General features: G+C 34.8%; 3 protein-coding genes across 3 annotated transcripts; all 3 read right to left on the bottom strand.

The window, feature by feature from the left end:
• Positions 1-4,314: 4,314 nt before the first annotated feature.
• LOC18586087 (uncharacterized) lies at positions 4,315-7,464 on the bottom strand. The gene is made up of 3 exons (XM_018129665.2): positions 6,974-7,464; positions 5,816-6,032; positions 4,315-5,341 (listed from the first exon to the last, which is right to left on the bottom strand). The coding sequence occupies exons 1-3, from the start codon at positions 7,217-7,219 to the stop codon at positions 4,854-4,856; spliced, it is 951 nt and encodes a 316-aa protein (XP_017985154.1). The 5' UTR covers positions 7,220-7,464; the 3' UTR covers positions 4,315-4,853.
• Positions 7,465-11,962: 4,498 nt separating this feature from the next.
• PSF2 lies at positions 11,963-15,615 on the bottom strand. Its single transcript, XM_007009270.3, has 8 exons — positions 15,375-15,615; positions 15,205-15,279; positions 14,988-15,102; positions 14,357-14,456; positions 14,242-14,272; positions 14,071-14,160; positions 12,957-13,109; positions 11,963-12,762 (listed from the first exon to the last, which is right to left on the bottom strand). Exons 1-8 carry the CDS (start codon positions 15,420-15,422, stop codon positions 12,745-12,747), a joined length of 630 nt encoding a protein of 209 aa, XP_007009332.2. The 5' UTR covers positions 15,423-15,615; the 3' UTR covers positions 11,963-12,744.
• Positions 15,616-16,572: 957 nt separating this feature from the next.
• TOPII (topoisomerase II) lies at positions 16,573-23,231 on the bottom strand. Its single transcript, XM_007009265.3, has 19 exons — positions 22,591-23,231; positions 22,046-22,338; positions 21,895-21,961; positions 21,545-21,815; positions 21,255-21,454; positions 20,932-21,141; positions 20,705-20,818; positions 20,505-20,615; positions 20,221-20,385; positions 19,773-20,114; positions 19,522-19,655; positions 19,094-19,439; positions 18,831-19,017; positions 18,678-18,727; positions 18,148-18,573; positions 17,881-18,061; positions 17,696-17,754; positions 17,473-17,572; positions 16,573-17,380 (listed from the first exon to the last, which is right to left on the bottom strand). The coding sequence occupies exons 1-19, from the start codon at positions 23,140-23,142 to the stop codon at positions 16,767-16,769; spliced, it is 4,422 nt and encodes a 1,473-aa protein (XP_007009327.3). The 5' UTR covers positions 23,143-23,231; the 3' UTR covers positions 16,573-16,766.
• Positions 23,232-23,463: the final 232 nt, after the last annotated feature.

Here is a 23,463-nt window from a genome sequence, read left to right as displayed (position 1 = left end):
TAGTCTTATTTTTTATGTTGCAGTCAGTTACTGTTGGTTATCCTACTTGGCACATGTTAGTCTATTACTTTTCAAAAAAAAAAAAAAAAACATGTTGGTCTATCACTTAGAATTATGGATCAGTTACCTATTGAGTTCATTTAGTGGGTAGTTGTCAGTTTCTATTTTGTTTCCTGTGCTTAAGCTTTAAGTAGCAAACTGATATGAATGAAGAAGTTGTTCTGTTTTTTCTTCACTTCACTGCTCTTAAGCATTCTCTTTACTCTCCTTCATTTTCCTTCACTTTATTTTTTGAAAGTTCAACAATGCTCTTGGACAGCTGCAATCAAGTGGTCCCGCCGATTTGGTGACCATCCTCCTTTGTATGGCTTCTTACTTGCCCTTGTTTTTTCAACTGCTTGTAACTTGCAGGTTTAGTGCTAAGGGATGTAGATGTAAGGAAACTATGAGAGAAGAAAAATTGAAGTTATAACAGAGCAGATGATAACATATATTGCTCTGGTAAAGAGAAGTGAAAGACTGGAAAACAGAGAGGAATGTGCTGAAGGTTCTTCGCACACGTTTCATTCAACTATGAGCAAAATATTTATGCAAATTATACAAAGATTAACACCTGTTAACATAAGGGACAAGTGTTAAACTGTATTAAAAAACTAAGCATGCATGATGACACATCATAAACACCTGTGTACAGCAGTCAACAACCAGTACAACAACGAAGCAAAGTACATAACAGACAAAATGATAAAGCCAATGCATGCTTCAACTCTAACAGTAGATCGAGTCTTTATGGCTATTGTCTTCTTTTCATGGATTTGTAACCATGGAAATATGGATAGGCTGAAATGATGGCTTTTTCGAATGTTGTGATGCCTCATCTTTTTGCTTTGAGGCCGAATGGTGGTTGATGTAGACTATGACGAATTCTTTGCTCATGTGTCACGCCCAGTTTTTGTAATAAGGGCAGATAGCTACGATCCATATTGGTCGACAGGATTTAGAGATGCCGTCAATAGCTTTTTGAGCAGTACTATATTTTGTAATTGTATAGTTTTCTATGCCCGGACTAAGCACTATGTCATGAAAAATTTTTTAACAAATAAACAAGATATATAGGGTGGCATACGGCTCACTGAGATTAATAAAATTATTTTTCAAAAAAATAAATAAATACTCTTGATAAGAAATGAAGAGGGTAAAAGTAAAAAAAAATCACCGAAATTACAAAATTCAGATGATTTTCTAATTGATTAATACTTTTTTCAATCTCTAAAATAAATATAATACAAGAGTCTTTTAACCCTAAAATAAAAAATTACAAAAATTTCATAATTCAAGCTCAAGAATACCATAGATGTAACGTTTTAAGCTTATCCAATGATTTAAATGATTATTCCCTGAATATGTAACGTTTTAAGCTTAACCAATGATTTAAATGATTATGCCCTGAATTAATTATATGGGAAGTACCCTTTGAATAAATAAATAAATATATGGTAAGTATATATGGGAAAAATAAGGTAAAACAGCCAACAGTGAAGAGCCTGCCATTGCTTGTCAAATGGAGCAGTTACACAATCAATGTTGACTCGGGAATCTTAGCTAATATGTACAAGACAGCGAAAATGCATTTGGATTTTTTTTTTTTGCATGTATAGCACTATTAATGTTTCTCTATTTGCGCAACAACCACAACTTCTTGGTTAATTGCAATACCATCCTTCGAATAATGGATATTGTTATTGAAATCCAAGAGTTTGAAGTGTTTTTTCTTTTCTAGGACCCTCTCCCCTTGATTCCCCCTTCTTAAATCCTTATACCGTGCCTTAACTTTTGGTTATTAGATATCATGTGTAAAGAAAAACTACTTTCTTCGAATTTGTTAAGATTTTAGAATGTTCTTAATTTGAAAAAATCAAACTTTTCAATAACGCGTTTTATATGTAGTTTTAATTATCATTTTTTTATGTCGAGTGCCACAATGCTTAAACTTTACATATCTGTCGAAAGATAACATAACGGCCGACATATATGCTCTTCACTTAATCCTTAGTTACTTTCAAAATAGTAAGTTTTGTTTTATTGTTTTTACTTTATAATTAATATATATGACACTTATTTGAATTAATTTGTATAATGATGGAAGAAAATTTAAAAATTAAAAAAAGAAAAACAATTGTAAGTAAGTTATTCAATTATTTAACTTTTGAAATCTGTACGAACCGACAAGTATAAAACTTTTATCTTCACTTTTATATATCTTTAAAAAGGAAAAATAAAAAAATAAAGATTAAAACCAATCAATTACTTCAAAGTTAGCTCATGATCACGGTTTAATTAATACTAATTATATGCTTTCATTTTTTTCCCCAATGTTAAAATCAAAACCCTCAAGTCAAAAACACGTGTTGAAAAAACTAGTGAACTAACAAATAATATATATTTTCATGCAGTTTACGTAACTTCATTCGCATTTTACATGTATCTACATCTTTAAAATAATAATCTATATACCTATCAGATTAACCCTAAACAAAGTTTTAAAACATCTTGATTATTTATCTAACAAAACAAAAAGACTTGCTCTATCAATTGCTAAATATATAGGTCAAATAACTCTATAAATTAGAATTATGTCCAAGATCAAAATTGAAAAGAATTTAAATACTCTATGGGACTAATCTGAAATAAGAGAAAAAAGAAGAGAAAAAGTTGAAAATACTACAAAAATATAGCATCCTAGCGCCTATATATAGTGCAATGAACTTGGTGGAAAGAAACCACCAAAGGAAAAAAAAAAAAAAAAAAAGTAGAGCATTAAGCTTTCAAACTCTTGCAGTCATGGTGAAGGGCAGTCGCGCGTCAAGCTCAAGCAGCGCCAACTATGCCAGGCAGTGGTCGCCGCTGACGCTAGCCACCTTGCGCAATATAAGAGAACGTCCTCAGCAGAAGTGCAATAAGAGGAAACCAGGGAGCACTGTCATTTTCCGCGATCAATCCGATTATGGCTATGGCTGGTTGCTGCCTGGTTGGGTTGCAGAAGAGCGCCGCATGCGTACCGGCAGGCGCTATACGGTAACAACCCATAATCACACGTATAATAAGTAGATACATATTTCTCTTCATTTGAACCATGGTTTCCATTGCTTATGTCCTTTTCGTTATTGATAAATCTGATTAACCTTTAATGTTATGTGTTTTCAAGTCTTTTTCTTGTCTCTGATATATCTGATATATTGTTTTCTTCAGCAATATATTTAGATATAACCATGTCAATCAATTAAATCAATAGAATATATGAATATTTGGTTCAGTGATAAGTACATGATTCATTTTATGGTTGCAGTATTATTATGATCCATGGGGACGTCAGTACACCACCAAACGCGAAGTCCTGTATGGAATTGTTGAAAATGCAAAAGTTCAGCTGTTCAACCCCGTTACCATATTGGGGGGCATCTTTGTATCTCTTGATCAATGGCATGCAAATTGGTGTGGAAGGACATAATAAGAGAAAAAAAAGTTCTTGGACCTTTTCTTTTTAATATATATATATATATATATATATATATATTATATAAAATTTTTAATTAAAATGATATCAAAGACAATCATATATCAATAAGGTCAGTAATTCGATCTCTCAAAATTCTTTTGTCTTCAATGGAGGGAGTTTATGTGGAGATTGCAATGCCTCACCAAGGTGGGTGATCCTAATGTGGTGGAGTCCACTGATAATGCATTATCCTTTCAAGAACATTATAGGATATTGGAAACACACCTTATGCCAAAATAGTATAAAGGTGGTTCTGGATCTTATCCAATCAAGTTAACTTTTTTGGATAAAATAATATATATATATATATATATATTAATATTATGAAGCCAATTTACAAAGAAAATGAGTTTTGAGGTCAATTTCTTTTTCCTCACAACATGAAATATTGGTCGACAAGCCCTTCAATAATTGTCTCAAACATAGGAGAATTCCACATGATGTGCTTAAACTGAAATTATTACAACAGCTTTGCCAGCTAATTGGTATCAAAGCCCGATGATAATATCAATTGTATTAAAGATTAACACAAACTAAACACTGACTAATCGAGCTGGTTACGGTTTAATTATTCACAAAGTGCCAGGCAAATCAACCACAAAGCTATGGTGTACAGAGAAGCTTATATGGTAGGCATATTCTGCTTTTAAGACGTGAACATTTTTCTTTGGCTGCACATCACAGGAACATTGACTGGGGATTGTGCTTTTCTAAATGAAATGGGACAAGTACACAAACAGAAGAATCAGCAGGAACAGTAACAAAAGCAACTAATAATCAATTCATTGTGTATAATTTGTAACCCAAAGCATATATTCTTGATGCAGACAAATTTTTCAGACTGAAATCACATATTAATGAGAAAGAGCAAAGATTCTAAAAAAAAAATTCCTAAGCCCGAAAAAATAAGGGGCAAGGAATACATTCACAATGATACATAAAAGGAAAAACAAAGAACCATCTATAAGATGATGCACGTTGCCTAGTAGACTTTAGGAGCTGTTTCAAGCCAAACAATTCTGCAGCAGTTCTCAGGAACTCGATGCTATCATTCACCCCGTGCATAAAAAATCAAAACAGAAACATATGGCTCCCCAACTCGAGATGAGAACTGAAGATGCCTGGACAACAAAATATGGGAAGTTATTGTCTTCACTGTCAGCTGTGTGAACGTGCCCTTCTTTCCGGTCCACACTTATTCACTATCAAGGGAAAAAAATAACTTAAAGAAAAGCCGCAATACAATTAATCTCTCACAAAAAAGAACTTGCATCTTCCAGATCAAAATCTATACATGTCAAAGAGCCCTGAATGAGGAGTGCCTCCGCCTGTCAAGTTTCAATCTCCAATGACTATCAATGTTTATGGGCTTCAACAGTCTCTCTGCTTCTAATTCGGATTGAAGGGAAGCCTGCAGCCCCTTTAAATGCCCATTGCACTGTTTATGGTCAGAGGAAACATTGCCATTAATATCATGTTCATAGGGAGTAAATTGTCTCTGGTAGGGCGACTGCCACTTTGCTTGCAAATAAGCAAGAGATCTCCATGGAGGAAATGGCATTGAGTTTTGCTTAAGAGATGACCTAGCAGCGTCAACCATGAGCTGAAGCAATTGTTTCAACCTAGTTAATGAGCCCACATAAACAACCGGTAGTGAATTCAATATTCTATCATAAGAATCAACTGCTCTAGCTATCTCAAAGTGGCTTCGGAAGTCAATATCAATAATCAAACGCTCAGAACTTCCATTGTTGTAGTTGATCACATCGATATACTCATGATCACCTGCACATATGTCACAAAAGGATTTATCAAACTTACTGTAGTTCTACTGATTTATGAGCAAATCAAAACAGTTGGTGAACAAAACCTACAAAATGACATGCAAAATTTCACCATACTTTTACTGCCCTAACAGAATTATTGAGGGGAAGCTGATTTTCGTCATGAATGGTAGGTTTGAACTCTCAAAAACATGCAACATAGATAACAGATGAAGCAGAACAAAGAGTCTCCACAACGGCACAACCCACTGACATGCAAGCACACAAACATACCCAGAGAACGGGAGGGAGAGAGAGAGAGAGAGAGAGAGAGAGATGGAAGGAACATCAATAGTACACGTTCAAACCTTAAATAAAGAATTCAAGGCATCTAGAAGGAATAAGCTCAATTTAAGGTCTCTTTTCTTCACCCTAGGCTGCATCAAAATCTACTGTTAAATGATCGAACAAAAAGATAAAAAGCTCTATGGCTTACCTCCAGGAACTTTGCCACTACCCTGCCACCTTGATGCACAAACAGCAGCATCATAGCCAGAAAGTCTCAACAGCTTTACCAGAAAAAACCTGATGCAGCTAGCATTACATGGACCCGACTTCACAAAGTGTAGGTCCGTCTCACTCACAGATAATATAAGTGAATGAACCACAGACAACAAGTCGATCTCATACTGACCCACTGGGTGCTTATAGTACTGCAACATGACAGAGCAAAACGAACGAGAATTAGATCCATATTAAGTAAATGCTCTTTGTAGGAAATGAAGAGGATAAAATTAAAAAGAATCACCAAAATTCACATGCTTATTAAAGATTCAAAAGCCGAATAAGTTGAACTAGATCATAAAAACCAAGGCAAACTTCTGTTAATTTTGACACAAAATTGAAAAAATTTCAAAAATAAAAACAAAATAAAACAAAAACAGATTAACACATCAACAGGGCAATCTTAAGGGAAGTTACAAGTTACCACTGTTTCAAATATGTGAGGCAACCCACTATGACGATAAGTATACTTCGGATATGAGCAATGACCTACTTTCTTCAATCTCCAAAACAGATACAGTACAAGAGTATTTTGACCATAAAATAAAAAATTACAAAAATTTCATAATTCAGGCTCAAGTTTATCGTTTTCCTTCCTTCAGCCATAGCAGAACATCAGCAAATATGCTAGGCCTATGAAGCTCGTTCAAGCATCTCTAATCAGAACATCAGCAAATAAATTCATTTCTCATTCTCAAAGAGGTCATGGATGCTCAAATTCGGCAATTTGCAGCCTAAAAAGAGTATATGAAGAACATATCCTTAGCATAGTCAGCTCCTTGGCATTATCTTAGACAAAAGAAAAAAAAATTAAAAACTTCAAATTAAATGAGCAAACTTAAAGTTCAACCCTTAATTAAATTAGTTCCTTCCATTAAAAAAAATAGTTCTTATACATATGAATTAAAACCCAAAAACCAACAAAAGAACAACCCAAATATAAAATAAATAAAACCCAGAAACAAAAAAGAGGAAAAATATAAAATTTTAAAATACCCAATGAAAGAAAACCAGCAAAAACCTCAAAATTAATGGGAAAAAAAACACCCCAATTTTTTTTGTAAGGAAATGGAAAATAGTAAATACTAACGGAGATCTTATCGGAGAGGTGGAGAAGATCGGAGAAGCCAGACTCGCTATCGCTGCTACACCAAGAATCGCCGCCGGCGCTTCCACCGTTATTTTCCAAAAAATCGCTTACCATTAAAGCCAAATCATGCTCGCTTTCATGGCTCAACCCCCACAAATTATTATTATTATTGCTATTATTATTATTAGAATTACTATTACTATTTTTATGATCCCCCGCGGCCACCCATACGCTGCACTCCATCATCGCCACAACACCCCCCCGTCCGATCACAATTTCCCCCGTCTCTCTGAATTCACGCCAACTATCACAAAAAAAAAAGGGATGGCGTTTCCGTAATTTAGTGGAAGCTTGGGAGCTTTTTTCCTTTGTGGCGGGCGGGAGAAGTAGAGAGAGGGAAGGAACGAAATGGAAAGGAATGGCAAAAACCCAAGGTAAAGAAGGGAAGACTAAAGCCAATGAGAAGGGAAGAGGAAGCAGGGGGAAGCTTTGATTATAAGAAAAGTTTTGGAAAAATGGAGGAAATGTGAAATGACCAAAATGGGCTTGAGAAATGCTTTTGTTATGACGGAGGTTAATTAGTTGTTCCTTTTTCCTATTTTTTGCGGTTTTTTTTTTTGTTAACTGGAATTACGAGGGATTTAGTTTTGGATAAGGTGGAAAGTATTGTATTGAATGTGGACGTAATTGAGGTTTGGTTCACTCGAAAATTACTTGTACTTCTTTTTTTATTGGAATTTATTTTTTTAAAAAAAAACAAAAGGCCAAAACGGTTTTTGTAACAAAAAGAATAAAAAAATCGTTGTAATTAGACGAAAAAGGGGATGGATTTTTTTTAATAATATGAAAAATAATTTTTAATTATGATTTTTTATTAATTAAATAAATATGTAACAAATTTCATTATAAAATGAGATAAATTTTAAATTTATAAATAAATTTTTTTTTCAATTAATAAATATACTTTTTGAATCGAAGTGAGAACTCATAAAAAATATATCAAAATCTACTGAACATTTATTAATACAAAACTCTTATAAGAGATCTCAAAATTGAAATAAATTTAAATTAAGATAAATTTCTTTTTTACTATTACGTAATTAAGTGAGATAAAATATTACATATTAATAATATATTTTAAAATTAAAAGTACAAATTGTGACAAACATATGAAAAAAATAACTTTAAATTTTCATTTTCTTTGTGATTTTTAACTAGTCAATGAGGAAAATTTCTAGACTTAAAAAGAATTAAGAAAATTAATTTGGGGGTAAAATGATAATTTCAAATAAAAGCAATAGTAACTAAGAAATTAAAAAAAAATAAAGTTGGCTTGGGGACCATGTGGCCATGCAGCTTGAATGGAACAGAGAGAAAACAAACAGAAAAAGTACAGTCATCGTCTAATGGCCTTTATCTTATAATATAATTCTTAATTGGGAGATGACTTGAGCCACAAGGAGACCCAACTGTTACGTCAAAATATAGAATTAATCACCAAATAATTGACTCTTGAGTTAGCCTTTCAGTTCTCTTCGGTTAAATCCTAACATTGAGAATCTAAAGACACTATCATTTACCTAATTTAAAAAAAAAAATTATTTAATATATTGTCAAAGAAATTTAAAAATTTTATAAATTAGAGAATAAATTTATTACCATGACTTTAATTTTCAATTTATAAAACATATAAAAAACTCTTATTTATAAACGCAAGATTCATTTCATCTCTCACTAATGTAAAAATTTATAATATTCTATCTCAATAAATTGTTGAATACTCTCATTGCATTAACCTTTTTACTTATAAAGAAAACGAATTTACTTTTATTCCGAACTTACCTCGACCTTAATATTTCTTGAATCTCATATGAATAAAAATAAATAAATAAATAAATTCTTATACTACTTATCACGAATATATATATATTTTCAAAACTTATCACATTTTTTATAAATATAAAATCTATAACATTATATGCTATTAAAATAGATTTAAAAAATTAATATAAAAATAAGAAAACATATGATGATATTTTAATCACATGTATATAATTCAAAATTCTACCACTTTTTATCTTATATGTTTTAAAGAAATTATTTATTACACCCAATCATTTGACTTATTAGTTGATGCATGATTTCATGCTTAAAAAGTAAAATTTGAATTCCTCCTCTTTCAATTATATAAAAAAATTTATTAATATTAAAATAAAACAAAAATAAGGATCAGAGCTCATATGTTTATAATTAAATAAAAAAATCAGTTTTGAATCCGTCAATCTAATCCTTTCTGGATGCAACCAAAAATGAAGTTTGAGTGTTTATCATATATATAGTTAGTTATTCAACTATATTTAAAATTTTGATTTTATCAAAACTTATACATTTTTATATTAACTTGCAAAATGTACAAGATAATCTTAATCGATTACTTCGACGAAACGAAATCAAAATTATTTTCTTAATCAAATCCAAATCTTCAATTTAATTCAAATTAATTTACTCAAAACTTAATTAAAAATTCAAAAAAAATTATTTTATTGAAATTATGATGATTAGGCAATGAATTCACGATTATTACTAAATAGAAAAGAGGAGGTGACTAAGCAAATAGATATATAGAAAATAAAAGATTAATGAAAGGAAAGCAAACGAGGAACATGCGGGGGCCGAAGTGGAAGAGGGACCACGCGCTTCCGCAGTATCTTTCTGTCAGTTTAGAGGAGAAGAAGACAACTGCTTAGGCCACTTAGGAAATCAATCATAGGCTCAAAAATTTTGAACAAACAAAACTCGTGCTTTAGAGATTGGCCAGTCAATTAGGACAGAAAAAGAGAAAGAAATGTTAGTTCTAATGGCCATGGCCACTCTCCTTTCGGTTCATGCGCGAAGTCTGGCCTATTTCCTGGTCAATTGTTTCCAAATCCTTCTTTTCTGGGTCGGTCCAGAAGTAGAAATTTTTCTGAATCTGTCTATTAATGTTATAATTGCCTGCCTTCTTGATCTAGATCATAAAATGTGACAGCTAAATTTCAAATATTTCATTCTATCTATCTTTATTCGGTATACATTATACATTTACGTTTTAATTTAAAAATTAAAATAATTTATTTATCTCAAATTTTATTTCATCTAAAATTTTACGAATAACTAAAAAATTCTTTTCGAATTTCAAGTATAAAACTATATAAATGTAACTATGGTTAGTGTTACAAAACAAAATTTGTTGTGGCTCATATATAAAGAGCATGAGGAAACTTGACCTCTTCTTTGTTTGCACTGTTGAATCATCACATTCACACTACTGTAAAAGTTCATTTGAAGAGTTTCGGTTGGATCATGCGAGTTAGCAAAGTACCCTACCAAGCCAAGGTTTAGGTATCCATCGTTTTCATTTTAAATGTTCTTTTTCCCTTTCAAAATCAGGTGAAATATTCACATGTTTATGCACTTTCTAGCGAGAAATAAATGTCTTCTCTAGTCTACATCACACCATCGCTGTTATGATTGAACAAAAGCTAAAGGACCCAAATCAGATGCAACCAGGATTAAGATTAACAGTGTTCCTAAATCTTAAGTTGTTTACCAATGCCAGTGGTAGGTTAAGGTTTGATTTGAACTGACCTACAGGCAAAGCAAGGTTGATGTTTATGCTCCTCGTGAGTCATGGCACCTCCCTCATAATTTCATACTCCTCCATCAACTGCCTGCTCCTCACAAAAGAGAGAAGAAAAAACAACCATTTGCAATGGCATGCAGCTCTTACGGATAGATCTTTCATTATTCTACAATTAATGATTATAAGCTGCCGGCATCTTTCTATATCGGTAATCATACCTGCAACAAATGTTGAATCTCCTTCGAAAGGGAATCGAATAATTGCATAAAAAGCAGACCTCAAAGGGGAATCTAATAATTCCCTCAAAAGACAATTGCATAGCCAGTAAAGTTCAATAGAAAACTGATTTCATGTCCTGAATGGCAAATTCTAACCTTGCTGACTTGCTATTTCGCAAGGAAAACGCAGGCTATGGCAGATGGATTCAATATATAAAGCTTTCCTATGATTGAGATGTAAATTGTCCACTAAGATCCAAATAGCAAAGAGACTTTTAAAGGTCAACTGAAACATAAAATAAACAGTACATTTCGAGTCATGCAATTATAGTTTAGAATTAAATCACAAAGGATAGAAAAAACATAAACTATCTGAAGTGCAGGTGACAATATTTTCTCCTGAATCCCTATATTACTTCAATGTCAAAAACAGACGCTCAGTCTCTGACACATCCTCAAACTCACAGTTCAGTCGACAAAAACCCATGTTAAGATTCAATTCTTTAATTTATCACACCTGTTTTTCCACCCTATAAAATATTTATTTGATATTTTGCTTTCCTAGGAGGTCGCGGATGATAACCATCCTTTATTCCTATGTTTATGGATGTTAAGCTTACAATGAAGACAGAGAAAGTCTAGAGGACCCACAGCATGTGCAAATAAACGCTAATTTAATACCTCTATAAGCTAGGGTGGGTCAGATGAGGGAACATGAGATACTGTTCTAGAGTTTTCTATCTAGCTTATTAGGACTATCCAGACCTCTCTCTTGGGTCTCCATCTTTTCTAAAAACAATATGGATTCTCTTTTATGACTTCTGGCACAAAGGATAGACATTTGGCACACTGGATGTGATGGGGACAAGGAATATGCCTTGGACCACTTCTATGGGGCTCCAAGTTTATTTTATACCCATACAACCTCACAAGGCTAATTCTAATATATTAAATAACTGGAAATACTAATTTTCAGAAATGCCTACTCCAGTGTTGAAGATGAAAAGGAGATCTCTTAAAACAGGAAGAATATAAGGTGTATTTGAGAGCAAGGTACAGCCCTAGACAACAATAATACGATTGTTGACATCCAAATTGCAATTCCTTGTGAAATAAAACTGAGCACAAGCTTTTTACCAGACAGATGAATAATCATCAATCAGGAACTGTCCACCAGCAATGAAATATATGAAGTGAAAACTGAATATAAAAGGGAGCACTGTCTAGGATACATACATGAAGCACTTTCCACCATTCAGCTCTAGAGAGCCAAATCTTCCTTCAAATTGTCAGCAATCATGTTTTTGGAATATCTCAACGGAGATTTTGTTTACTCTTTGCATTATTTAGCATGAGTGACTCCTCTATATTCGTGCATTACTCTTTCTTCTTCATGAACAGGAAATCTTAGGCAACCTCCATGGTGACAAAAATCCTATATTATCTTTCCCCCATAAATCACATCAACATCTTTCTCTTGACTTAGATCTCCATTTCTTATAAGTTGTTTTCCATGACAAACAACATGCAATATTCCAAATTTAGCACTGCGTTCTCATTTCAAGCAACAGTCCACTAATATCAACCCCAGGCCCGAGTCAACACCAGAGAGATCAGAGGGGCTTTGAAAAATGCAGTAAAATGCTACTGTAACTGACAAGAATTAATGCTCCCCATAATCCAATCCATTTGTATTGAGGTCTTCGCAGCTTTGTGGGAAATAATAATTTTAATGTCTATTACAATAAGTTATCAACTTACTCAACAAGGATTCAAAACAAAGGCCGCAATTATTTCACAATTACAAAAAAGAAGGAACCAAGTAGGATTCTCCGAAAAGTGTTTCAAAGAAAACAGAAGTACCTTCACTGCTAGCTGGCTGAAGTTTCCATTTCAATACAGAGAAGGGATCAAAAAATGAAAATGACTTCTTATCTCCTCAGAGGCCGCTGTAAAGCAAAAAATATTAGTTTAGAAACTCTTTTGCCAACTTTAGACATGTCTTCCTATCACAATCAGAAACCAGTAGGCAAAGAATAAAAAATCTTTGCAGAAAAAATATGCAGACCACTGGTCAAGCCATTATCCATTTAGTGTTATAACCTTTAGATAAGACACAGACAAATTGCAAACAAGAACATACTCTTGGCTCGTTATTAGCTACTCGTGTCTGTCCACTGGATGCTCTATCTACATCTGGTATTTTCTCTGGATTATCATGCTTATAGAATGCCTGCAGGGCCCTCCCAACAAATGGACGAATTATGTTCACTTCCATGGCTGATAAATTTGGAATCTGACCAATTTCAAGAAATTAGAGGCACAGAAATCAAGAGGAAGACAAAGGAAGATTCATAATTAACACAAAGATCATTGAGGAAATCCAGTTCATCTGAAGCATATTAGGAAAACATAATTCAGCAATTTAGTGTGTATAGTTTGCCCATTCCCCACAACACCCCCTCCCAAAACACAATTTAGTGTGTGTATGGTTTACAGCCCTGAACTTATCTCTTTCTCTCCCACCAGAAAGCAAGACCCGTTTGAAACCAGAAAATGAAACTCACTCAAAGACACATTGCGGTAAAACCATACCCTAAACCTGAAAGAAAACAGTAATTACCCCCCCATACACAGCACCTTGCATAAGCATGTAAAATTCAATTTACAAAAGCATAGCTAAGCATTCAACATAAATCTAAATTACCCAAATAAGCAATGACCATCCCAAAATAACTCCAAACGACAAGCAAAGCAAGCATTGCATGCACTTTTGCTGTTGGTTGCAGGATCACTTCACCCCTTTCTCAAGCAGCAGGGGAAAGCAAAGTTCAACATTGGTGCATAAAGAACACACATTTCAGTGACTTGCAGTTTTTACTTTTCTGTGTACATGAAAGTTGCAAAACAAAGAGAATTTTCTATACCCTACTTTCATACTGAATGAATTTCTTCTTTATCACCAATACATGCATAGCCACACTTCCAAACCACAGATGTCTAGCCATATATTATATGGCTTACGTTTCATGCACCATATGCCATACAAAATAAAGATCATAAGATAACAACAGACATTATCCAGTCTAATACATATATCATATTTGGCTTAAAAAAATTTTCAAACTGTTTCTTTTTGCATTCATAACAATTATTCCACTTATATTAAATGATGATAAAAATAAGTATCCAAGGCCATAAATATCACATCATGATAATAAGTATCAACAATTCACAACAGTGGCAAAAATGCATACTTTCACTGCAGATGTACCACTGAACTTTTCCAAGCTAGTCTCAACTTTATGAACCCGGACATCCCTTATGTCTTCAATAAGAGACCGCACCTGCAAAATGGATTTATAACTGACTACATGCAGAAATCAAATGGACAATTAAAAAAAGGTTATAAAAATCCTCCAACTCACCATATACATGTCAGGAATGTCATCACGCGCACTGCCATGACAAAATCGCAGTGTACATTAAGCTTTTCTCATGTTATAGTTTATAGTAGTGAGAAGAAAGCATAGGAAGGCTTACTGATCAAAGAGAAGTCTAGATATCTCCACATAATGAAATGGCAGCGCCTGAAATGCACCTTGGGAGTCTCGTTCTCCTTCCAAAACCTTTGTCAAATTTTCTGGTCCACAACAAAAAATTATAAGAAACAATATAACATATTCACAACACAACTGCAACCCAAAAAACCCCTATCAATTAACTAGCATGTTCTCAACTCAACTTCTAAGCCCTATGCAAACAATACATGAATGAAGTTTAAAAACCAACATCACAATATAATAGACCTTTCTAAATTAAAACTTGTTTTTCTCCCCCTGGCAAGGTAACATTATGGTAGAATTCCTGAAAAACCTTGACTCAATCATAACAGCACAAAGAAACGACTTGATTGGATTAATCAGGGGAATAAATTTCAAGATAAATGCAAGTAATGAAGTACTAAAGTACTTGCACACGTACATTCCATCATTTTACTTAGTTGCCCAAATCATGAAGCAAACCTTAATGAGGACTAGTAATATCCAAAAATCCTTTTCCTATTTGAATATGCAATGAAATATTTTGCATGACTCAAAACAAGAGCATCGAATCAAGTTTCAGAAATTAACAATTCTAATTCAATATCAGTGGCAAAGTTTGACTAACTAACCAACTGACATCCAAAGGGGTGGACGAATTGCGCATTTCCCTCTCTTTTTTAAAGCCACAGCGAGCCACATTGGTACCTGAGTCGCTATTTGAGGTAAAAATGGGCCAAAATCACCCTGTCATTTCATCAAAATTAAAACCAAATTAACCAAATTCTTTCAAAAAAAAAAAGGGAGAGAAAGAAAAAAATTGAGAGGTAAATAAGAATTTAGGATTACACAGATGAAATTGAGAGGATCCATTCGCATATTAGGCACAATCTCTATCAACTCATCTTCAGCCATGAATTCCACCTGGTTTAACCCAGCAAACAAAAAAAAAAGGTAAAATCACCGCTAAATTTCCAAAACGACGACGTATAAAGGATAACGAGAGAAGGCAAAGGGACCTCTTCGGCAGAGAAGAGAGAGATGTGAGGATCGGATTGGCCGGCCATGCCTGGGAAGCGATCTAGGGTTTTTTCTAGACTGCAAAATTGGGAAATAATTTGGGAGAGTTAGAGATAAATCAATTAAGGATTACTGATTAGAGAAAGAAAATGGAGATGGAGAAGTTAGTCGAGAATCGCCCGAGTGGAGTTGAAGATACTGAGTTACTAAATCGGTGTAGAGATGTGAAGCGGGAACCCTACATAGTTCTTTCACCTTTTGGTGGCGGGAAATGATGCAAGCATGGCAACGCGGCAAAAGAATAATTTTTAAAGTTTTCAAAATTATCAAAAAATAAAAAGTTCTCAAAATATTTCTTTAACGGGAAAAAATTTAAAATTATAATAATTCAACAATCCACTAGCAGTCTATCACCAATTGAATTTTAGTTTAAATATGCCTAATATTTATTTATTAATTTCAATTGTAATTTTCATTACATTCACATTTTAAAAAATAAGAAATTAAATCATATTTAATTAAATACCATCTTAAACTTTTTTTCAATTTTTAAATTCATATAATAAAAATCAAACTAAAAATATCAATTAATTTTAGAGTAAAATACTCTACATTTTTAAATTTTAATCAAAATTTCAAATCAATTCATTAATTTTTTAAATAAATATTTCGTTTTTAAAAAATATTTTTTATTCAGACATATAAATCTAATAGTTAGTCAATATAAGTGTTTATATTAATTTGATAATATAATAATATTAAAATAATAATTTTATTTTTTAGTAATTTTAAAAATTATTATTATATATTTTTTATTAATTTTTTTAATTGTTATATTTTTGTGGATCAATGTTCCCTTCCTGGGGGAGTTATGCTTTTTTTTTAAAATATATATAATAATAATTTTTAAATTAATAAAAAAAGACATTTTAATTTTTTTATAATTTTTATTAACAATTTTACATTTTTGAGGTAAAATATTTATTTTGAAAATTAATAAAATAGTTATAAATTTTGATTAAAATTTAAGAATATAATAATATTTTATCTTTAATTTTATAATATTATCACGATTCAGTCTTTTAATCCAAAAGACATGTCATTGGGCAAGGCTCTTACGACTTATCTCGATTCTGATATTAGATTTTTAATTGAAAAAAGTCACCGAAATAGCAACTGCAGGGAATAAGACTATGGTACCAAAATAGTGAGAGTGAGATTCAAAGAAACGAAATGCAGCATTGTCTACAAACCCTTTACGCGAAATCAAGACAGTTCATTAATCTACACGTTATGAATCAGTCAAAGTTAATAACAAGTTAAAGGGAAACAAGCCCCAATTTCCCATTTCAGGCAGCTAGTCCTAGACTAATAGAGGAACATCCAGTTTTCTAATCTTCATCTTCCTCGAAGTCAGAGTCATCGGTGGCATTGTCAGTCTCGGAATCACTAAGCACATACGTTGTCTGCTTGCGGTTGGTCCTTTGAGGTCTGGGTCTTGCTGGGACAATCTCAGTCACTTCTTCAGTGTCTGCTGACATAGAGGAAGAACCAAATGCTTCTTCACTATCAGTTGTTGATTCTAGCTCTTTGCCAACCCTGCCCAGGACAGAACCACTCTTCTTGTTAAATGGGGATGCCCTCATCTTCCTCACTTTCTTCTCGGGTGATATCCCTGAATCTTCTGCAGGCTTCAGCATTTCTGTCAAAAGCTTCTGCTGCTGAGACTTCTTGCCTGCTGCTGCAGGCCCTCTCTTCTTTGCTGCTGCGGGGGGTTTAGCTGCTGCTTTTGAATTTGCGGCAGGTTTTCTTCCTCCCTTCTTTCCTGCTGGGGCTGCGGCTGCTGCTACCTCTACTACTTCCTGGTCTTCATCATTGATGTCAATTTCACCTATGCTCTCAGAAATCTCCGAAAGAGATGTGGCTGGCTTCTTCCGAGCAGCAGCAGCCCTTTTGCTCGGTTCTTTCTTCCCAGCAGGTACTTGGGGCACTTCAGTTTCCATAGCTGCGGGGATCAGAACACAAAAGTGAAAATGCAACACAGGCAAATCATGATGATACATCTTTGACTATTGAAGTAGCTAAAGACAAACATACCAGCTGAATGATCCGGAGAGGAATCCAGGTTATACTTAGCAAGTCGCTCCCTTAGATCAGGAATTCCAAAGTCCTCATCATCATCGTCGTCGCTGTCATCCTGGCAACAGACATGCAAGGAACACTCATCAGTTAAAAGAGCACCATACATGAAAACAAGAATAACAACCTACGTTTATCATTCTCATTCTCACTATCATCCAGATAGAAAACAGCACAAGACCTTTTTAGCCTTCCTTGAACCACCCCGACCTTTGGGCTTCACCGCAGCAGGAGCAGTCTCTGGTGAACCAATAGATAAGATAAAATAATCAATTTTCACGAAAAAAGAAACCATATAGTTGCAAGACAGGGAAACAAAAAACAACGTTTCCAAAAGAGAAGTACTAGAAAGAATCACAAGATCACCTGTTTCCATTGCTGAACTGGATGAAATATCCGTGGTTTCAGTAACAGTTTCTGCGTTTTTTTCTTTCTTATTTATCTTCCGTGGGATTTTAGGTGCTTGCCTCTGAGCCCTTTTGCCAGCTTCACCCCTGCCCTTAACTAATTTTGCTGCTTCCTCTGCCTGAGCAGCTTTATCTTGTTCCTGATTATACAACAAAGTATCATAATAATGAGAACACTGATAGAACAAGCAATCCATATAACACAAAAACAGTTCATGGTTCGTACATCTAGTTGTATCTCAAGATTATCAAGATCTTTCAGCCATAAAGACTTTGGAGTGGCTTTTCTCAAATCTTCAACTTCCTGCTGGAGTTTATCCCTATCAGCACAAAGCTCTTGGACCTTCTCGAGGGTCAGACTTCCAATTGCCATGGACAATAGATAGTCATAATCACTAGCCTGTACTCCTTTGGCGCTAACCTCAGAGTTCTCCTCAGTTTCCTCTGTATCATCAGTAGCCCCAGCCACGGCAACTTCAACAGTTTTGGCCTTCTTTGGGAAAGGAGTAAAACCTTTCGTTTGCAGCTCAAGGAATAGGTCAGCTCTCTTCCTATTGTTCACAATGATTTCCCCCTTTACAACACCAAGGATAAACCTCACTTTGTTTTCCATTTTCAACAACTCCATTTCAAGATTGTCTAACAGAAGTTTCTGCGGCATATGATAGGTTTTAGTTAATATCTCTGTCTAGATAAAATAATTTAAGTGCATACATGGTGAACTTCAATTACTCCAAAAACCTCAAGTGACCTTACCTTCCTTTTCTCATAAAATTCAAACCTTAAGTGAAAAAATTCCTCAAGGACTGCATTTAGACATATTAAGAAGTCAGTATAGGAGCAATGTACATGTTATGAAACACAAAATAAATTTTTAACTGCACCAAAATTGCAATAGTTAGCACGTACTTTGCTCTGGGGTGTCATATTTCTTAATCATCCCTTTTGAATCAAACAGGTGCATGTTACTTGTGCTAATTGTTGTTGTTAGCTTAAACTTCTTCAGCAAACCCTCTTGCTTCGCCACCATCATGTTCTCCTCGGTCAAAATAACTTCAAACTCTACAGTTGTATCATCACTGTATTGTCTAAATTCCTGTAACCAGTACACTGATGTATGAGACAGAAGCCATAAACCATAAAAAGAGCCATTTCAAAGTAGCAGAATTTACCTTGATGAAAGGATCATTTCCCGTTATGATAGATTCCAAAAATTCCCTATAATCTTGAGTCCATCTACGGACTGGTAGTTCTGTTATCCTGAGTGTGGTCTCATCAACCTCCTCTATAATTCCAGTAATAGTGTAGGTAACACCAGCTTCCTTTGATGCAGTTTTCTCAATATTCCCTTTGAATCCTCTGTACCATGGATGCATGGGCTCCATTTGTTCACCATTCAACAAGCGCCTCACATTTGCAACTATATCTCTTGGGTTATAGTTTGGAATGTAAGAGCTCCACCCTGTCCCAATTCCTTCACTTCCATTGACAAGAACCATTGGTATAATAGGCACATACCTAAACACCAAAACAAAGGCATCAGCGTTATGTACACAAAGTTTCAGAGTAAAAGCATTTGGTACTGTAAATTTAAATTTACCAGATTGGCTCAATGGATTGACCATCTTCATTCAAGTAGTCAAGAAGGCCATCATCATCCTTGGGGAACAGATACCGAGTAATGGGAGAAAGATTGGTAAATATGTACCTAGCACTCGCGGCATCTTTGCCCCCCTGTCAAGCGTGAAAGCAACAGATTATCCATGAGTGGAAAAAGAAAAGAGTAAAACGTTGTGATGTGATGGTCTGAACTTGATTCAATTTTAACAACCAAGATGAAGTTTAACTAACCTGGTTACGAGTGCCAAATTGACCACCTGGATTGAGAAGGTTTATGTTGTTACTGCCCACAAAATCTTGTGCCATTCCAACAATTGTACTAGCAAGACTCTGCTCACCATGATGGTAAGCAGAATGCTCTGAAACATAACCTGAAAATTGAGCAACCTTTGCTTCTTTTACAAAATTCCTCTTGAAAGAACAAAAAAGGATCTTCCTTTGACCAGGCTTCAGGCCATCAATCATTGAAGGAATTGACCTTTGAAGATCAGCCATGGAAAACAGAATAAGCTCCTTATTAATGAATTCACTATATTTGATGAGCTTCTGACTCTGATCAAGGTGCGTGCCAGGCTGCAACTCATAAAGGTAAGAAAATCCCGTCAAGAGGCCATTTCAAAATTTAGATTCTCTGGTAACAATGCATTTTAGATTTAGATAAACTGTAACGATTGCAAACCTCAAACTGTCGAAGCCAATTCTTCCTTGCTTCTATCTTTTTCTTACTAAAAGCAAGCTCTATTGCCTCTCCATCCTGCTCATCTTGCCATACGAATTCTTTCCTATGCTTGTCAAGATTTTTAAAGTAATCCTTCCCTTCCTTCGATGTGCTTGTTCCCAACCCCTACAAGGACAGGATCACATTATATACTGCCTAATTGCTGCAAAACCTCAAAGCAGTACACAATAGAAATATATACTGCTTGATTGCCTCCTTGATTATAAATGAACGAAGATGCAAACCTTATAGTACTTAATTGACCAGCCCTTTGCATTACCCCCCAAGCTTTCCTTCCAAAACTCGTACTCAGGCATGGAATAAAAGGATAATACCCCCTTAGTTTTGTGAGTAGCCTGTGCAGAGAATAAGGATAATAAATATAAAAAGCTTTCTTCAAGATGTTCAACCAGTAAAATCTAATTAGCTGAAGGTACATACTAACCTTCACAATAGGAGTTATAAACTCAACCATGAATGACGGGACTTTTAGCAGTGACGGCCAGAAGGAATGAATAAAATTGATCAGCAGCCCTTTAATATGGGAACCATCATGATCCTGAACAAATTGCAGAATTTGAGATCCTTTATTGCAAGCTGATCGTGTGCTTATTAGCATGAAGACAACAAAGATACAAAGCCAATAAGAAAACTGTTTGAACTGCATTAAACCTGATCAGTCATTATCATCAAATGCCCATATCTCAATGACTTGACATTAGAATACTCCTTGCCCTGCTGCAGTCCGAGAATCCGCTTGAGATTTTGTATTTCTGCATTATCCATTAATTGTTTATGGCTGGCTTCCCTCACGTTGAGAAGTTTACCTCTCAACGGGAAAACACCATAGTGATTTCGGCCTACAACAGCAAGCCCAGCCACCTGCAAAGTTTAACTCCATTAGAAACTCAATAATCCTAATGTAATTACTTGTATGAAGAGACTCACATCATACTGATAAATGAAACTTGAGTTGTTAAAACATGTCGACTTACTGCAAGTGCTTTTGCCGAATCTCCTTCTGTCAAAATCAAAGTGCATTTATCAGAATTCCTCCCTCCAGCTTCATTAGCATCATCTAGCTTGGGAATCCCACGAATACTTCCTGTCTTTGCTCCATCAGTCTTCTTAAGATCTTTGCTATGCTTGAACTCTGCCCATGAGAGCAAATTATCCACAACTCCACACTTTGCAACTGCAATGTAATTCACCACCCAAGGACCATATTAGTTTTATAATTTCCTGCTTAGCGTAATGTACATACAAGTGAGTTAATCTAACAAACCTTTCTTCAAAAAATCTTCTGAAAGTTCACATTTAGAACCGAAACTGCTCTGACGAAGTGTCAAAGTTTCCTTGGTTTGAGAGTCAAAAGCAGGGTTGTCAATAAGAGCATTGACAAAAACCCACAGATGGTTCTTCACATTATGCGCTTTGACATTAGCATTCTTGTTCTTCTTATTTACGATATTCATCACATAATTGGATATCTGGTTAGTGACATAGTCAACATGGGTTCCACCCTTGATTGTAGCAATCCCATTGACAAAGCTGACCTGGTAATTAAAGAACACAAAAAATTAGATAACTTTTCGAAATCTAATCACAATAACTTCAAACAGACGAGATAAATACCTGTTGAAATTGGCCGTCACTGAGACTTACACCAACTTCCCACCTCTCGTTAACTTTCTCTAGAAGCCTGATAAAACAAACATGTTTAAATAAGTAACATACCTTCAATTTTAACCAAAACAAACACCTTAAAAAATTTCATGATAAAGACCTTGGGAGGGGTTCTGTCTTAGTTTTAGAGGCAGCACTTAGGTAGAGGCTGACATAATCAAGAAATGATTTCACAGGAACCCGTTTCCCATTCAGCTCAACCTTCACAGTCTTGCCAAGACAACCAGCTACGTCAAACACCCTCTTCTTCATCAATGCAACCACATCTTCCTCCAAGTGAGTCATGTTAAACTTGGCCAAGTCCGGCTTAAATGTAACCTTTGTCCAGTTCTCAGCCTCCTTACACTTGCTTATAACAGGCTCAGATTTCTTTCCCATGTTGTTTGAAAACACCTTCAAGATAACGCAACAGTTTAAATTGCATTAATTACTACTGAAAAGTGAAAACAAAAATAACTTTCAACAGTTTAAATCAAATCATTGCTACAAGTTCCATTCATAAGCTAAAACCCTATTACTACCACACGAAATCAGTTATATGAATCATATTGCGCCACTATTCGCTGTTGAAAACCATATCCTACGTAAATCAAACTATATTAACATCCAAAAGGCCAAATGTTTGGGAACAAAGAAGGGAAATACCTGCTTATACTTCTTCTGCCGTTTCCCATCAGCCGTTTCGATAATAAACTCAGTGGAGAAGATATTCGTAAGCTTAGCACCGTACCCATTTCTCCCTCCGGTAGTCTTCTTAACCGTATCATCATAATTACTACTAGTCAACAAATGCCCGAAAATCAACTCCGGAACATAAACACCTTCTTCCTGATGAACCTCAACTGGAACCCCATCTCCATTATTATAAACGGAAATCAAATTCTGTTCCGCGTCGATAACTACCTTAACGGAATCCATCGACGGATCCCGTTGCTTGTTATCGGCGGCGTTGACTAAGATCTCGTCGAAGATTTTGTAAAGTCCAGGAACGTACTTTATGTCACGGTGGACCATCTCGTCGTTTTCGTAAACCCAGAGACGTTGAGTGTGTTGTTCGATCGAACCGATGTAGGTGTCGGGTCGGAGGAGGATGTGTTCTAATTGGGTTTTCTTTTGGTACGTTTCTTCGATTGTTTTCGAGGCTTTCATGTTCGCGTTGTTGCTGCTTTGCAGCGGAAGCTTCGAATCTGCAACCATGGCGGATTTCGGATTGGTTTTCCTTTAGGAGACTGAAATGAGGAAGGGTTTTATGCTGGATTTGATTGGAAGGAGACGTTGGGGGAGGGGGTCTAATTAGGGAGAGCTCCTCGGAATTTTGAATTCGAAATTTGAAAATTTTGGGCGGGATTTCGGACATTTCTAGAGTTGAGATGTGATTTAGAGGATCGGACGGCTGTGGTTTGTTCTGTAGAATTGGAGATTTAAAAAAGGGCAAATTTGAGGAATTTATAATTAGAATTTCATTTTAGATTTTGCAATAAATATGAAAGTTTCTATAGAAAATATAATAATTATTTT

Source organism: Theobroma cacao, chromosome 10, assembly GCF_053813885.1.
Source record: "Theobroma cacao isolate CCN51 chromosome 10, ASM5381388v1, whole genome shotgun sequence".
Classification (NCBI taxonomy): domain Eukaryota; kingdom Viridiplantae; phylum Streptophyta; class Magnoliopsida; order Malvales; family Malvaceae; genus Theobroma; species Theobroma cacao.
The sequence above is the reverse complement of the archived record's forward strand: the minus strand, read 5'-3'. Positions and strand labels throughout refer to the sequence as shown.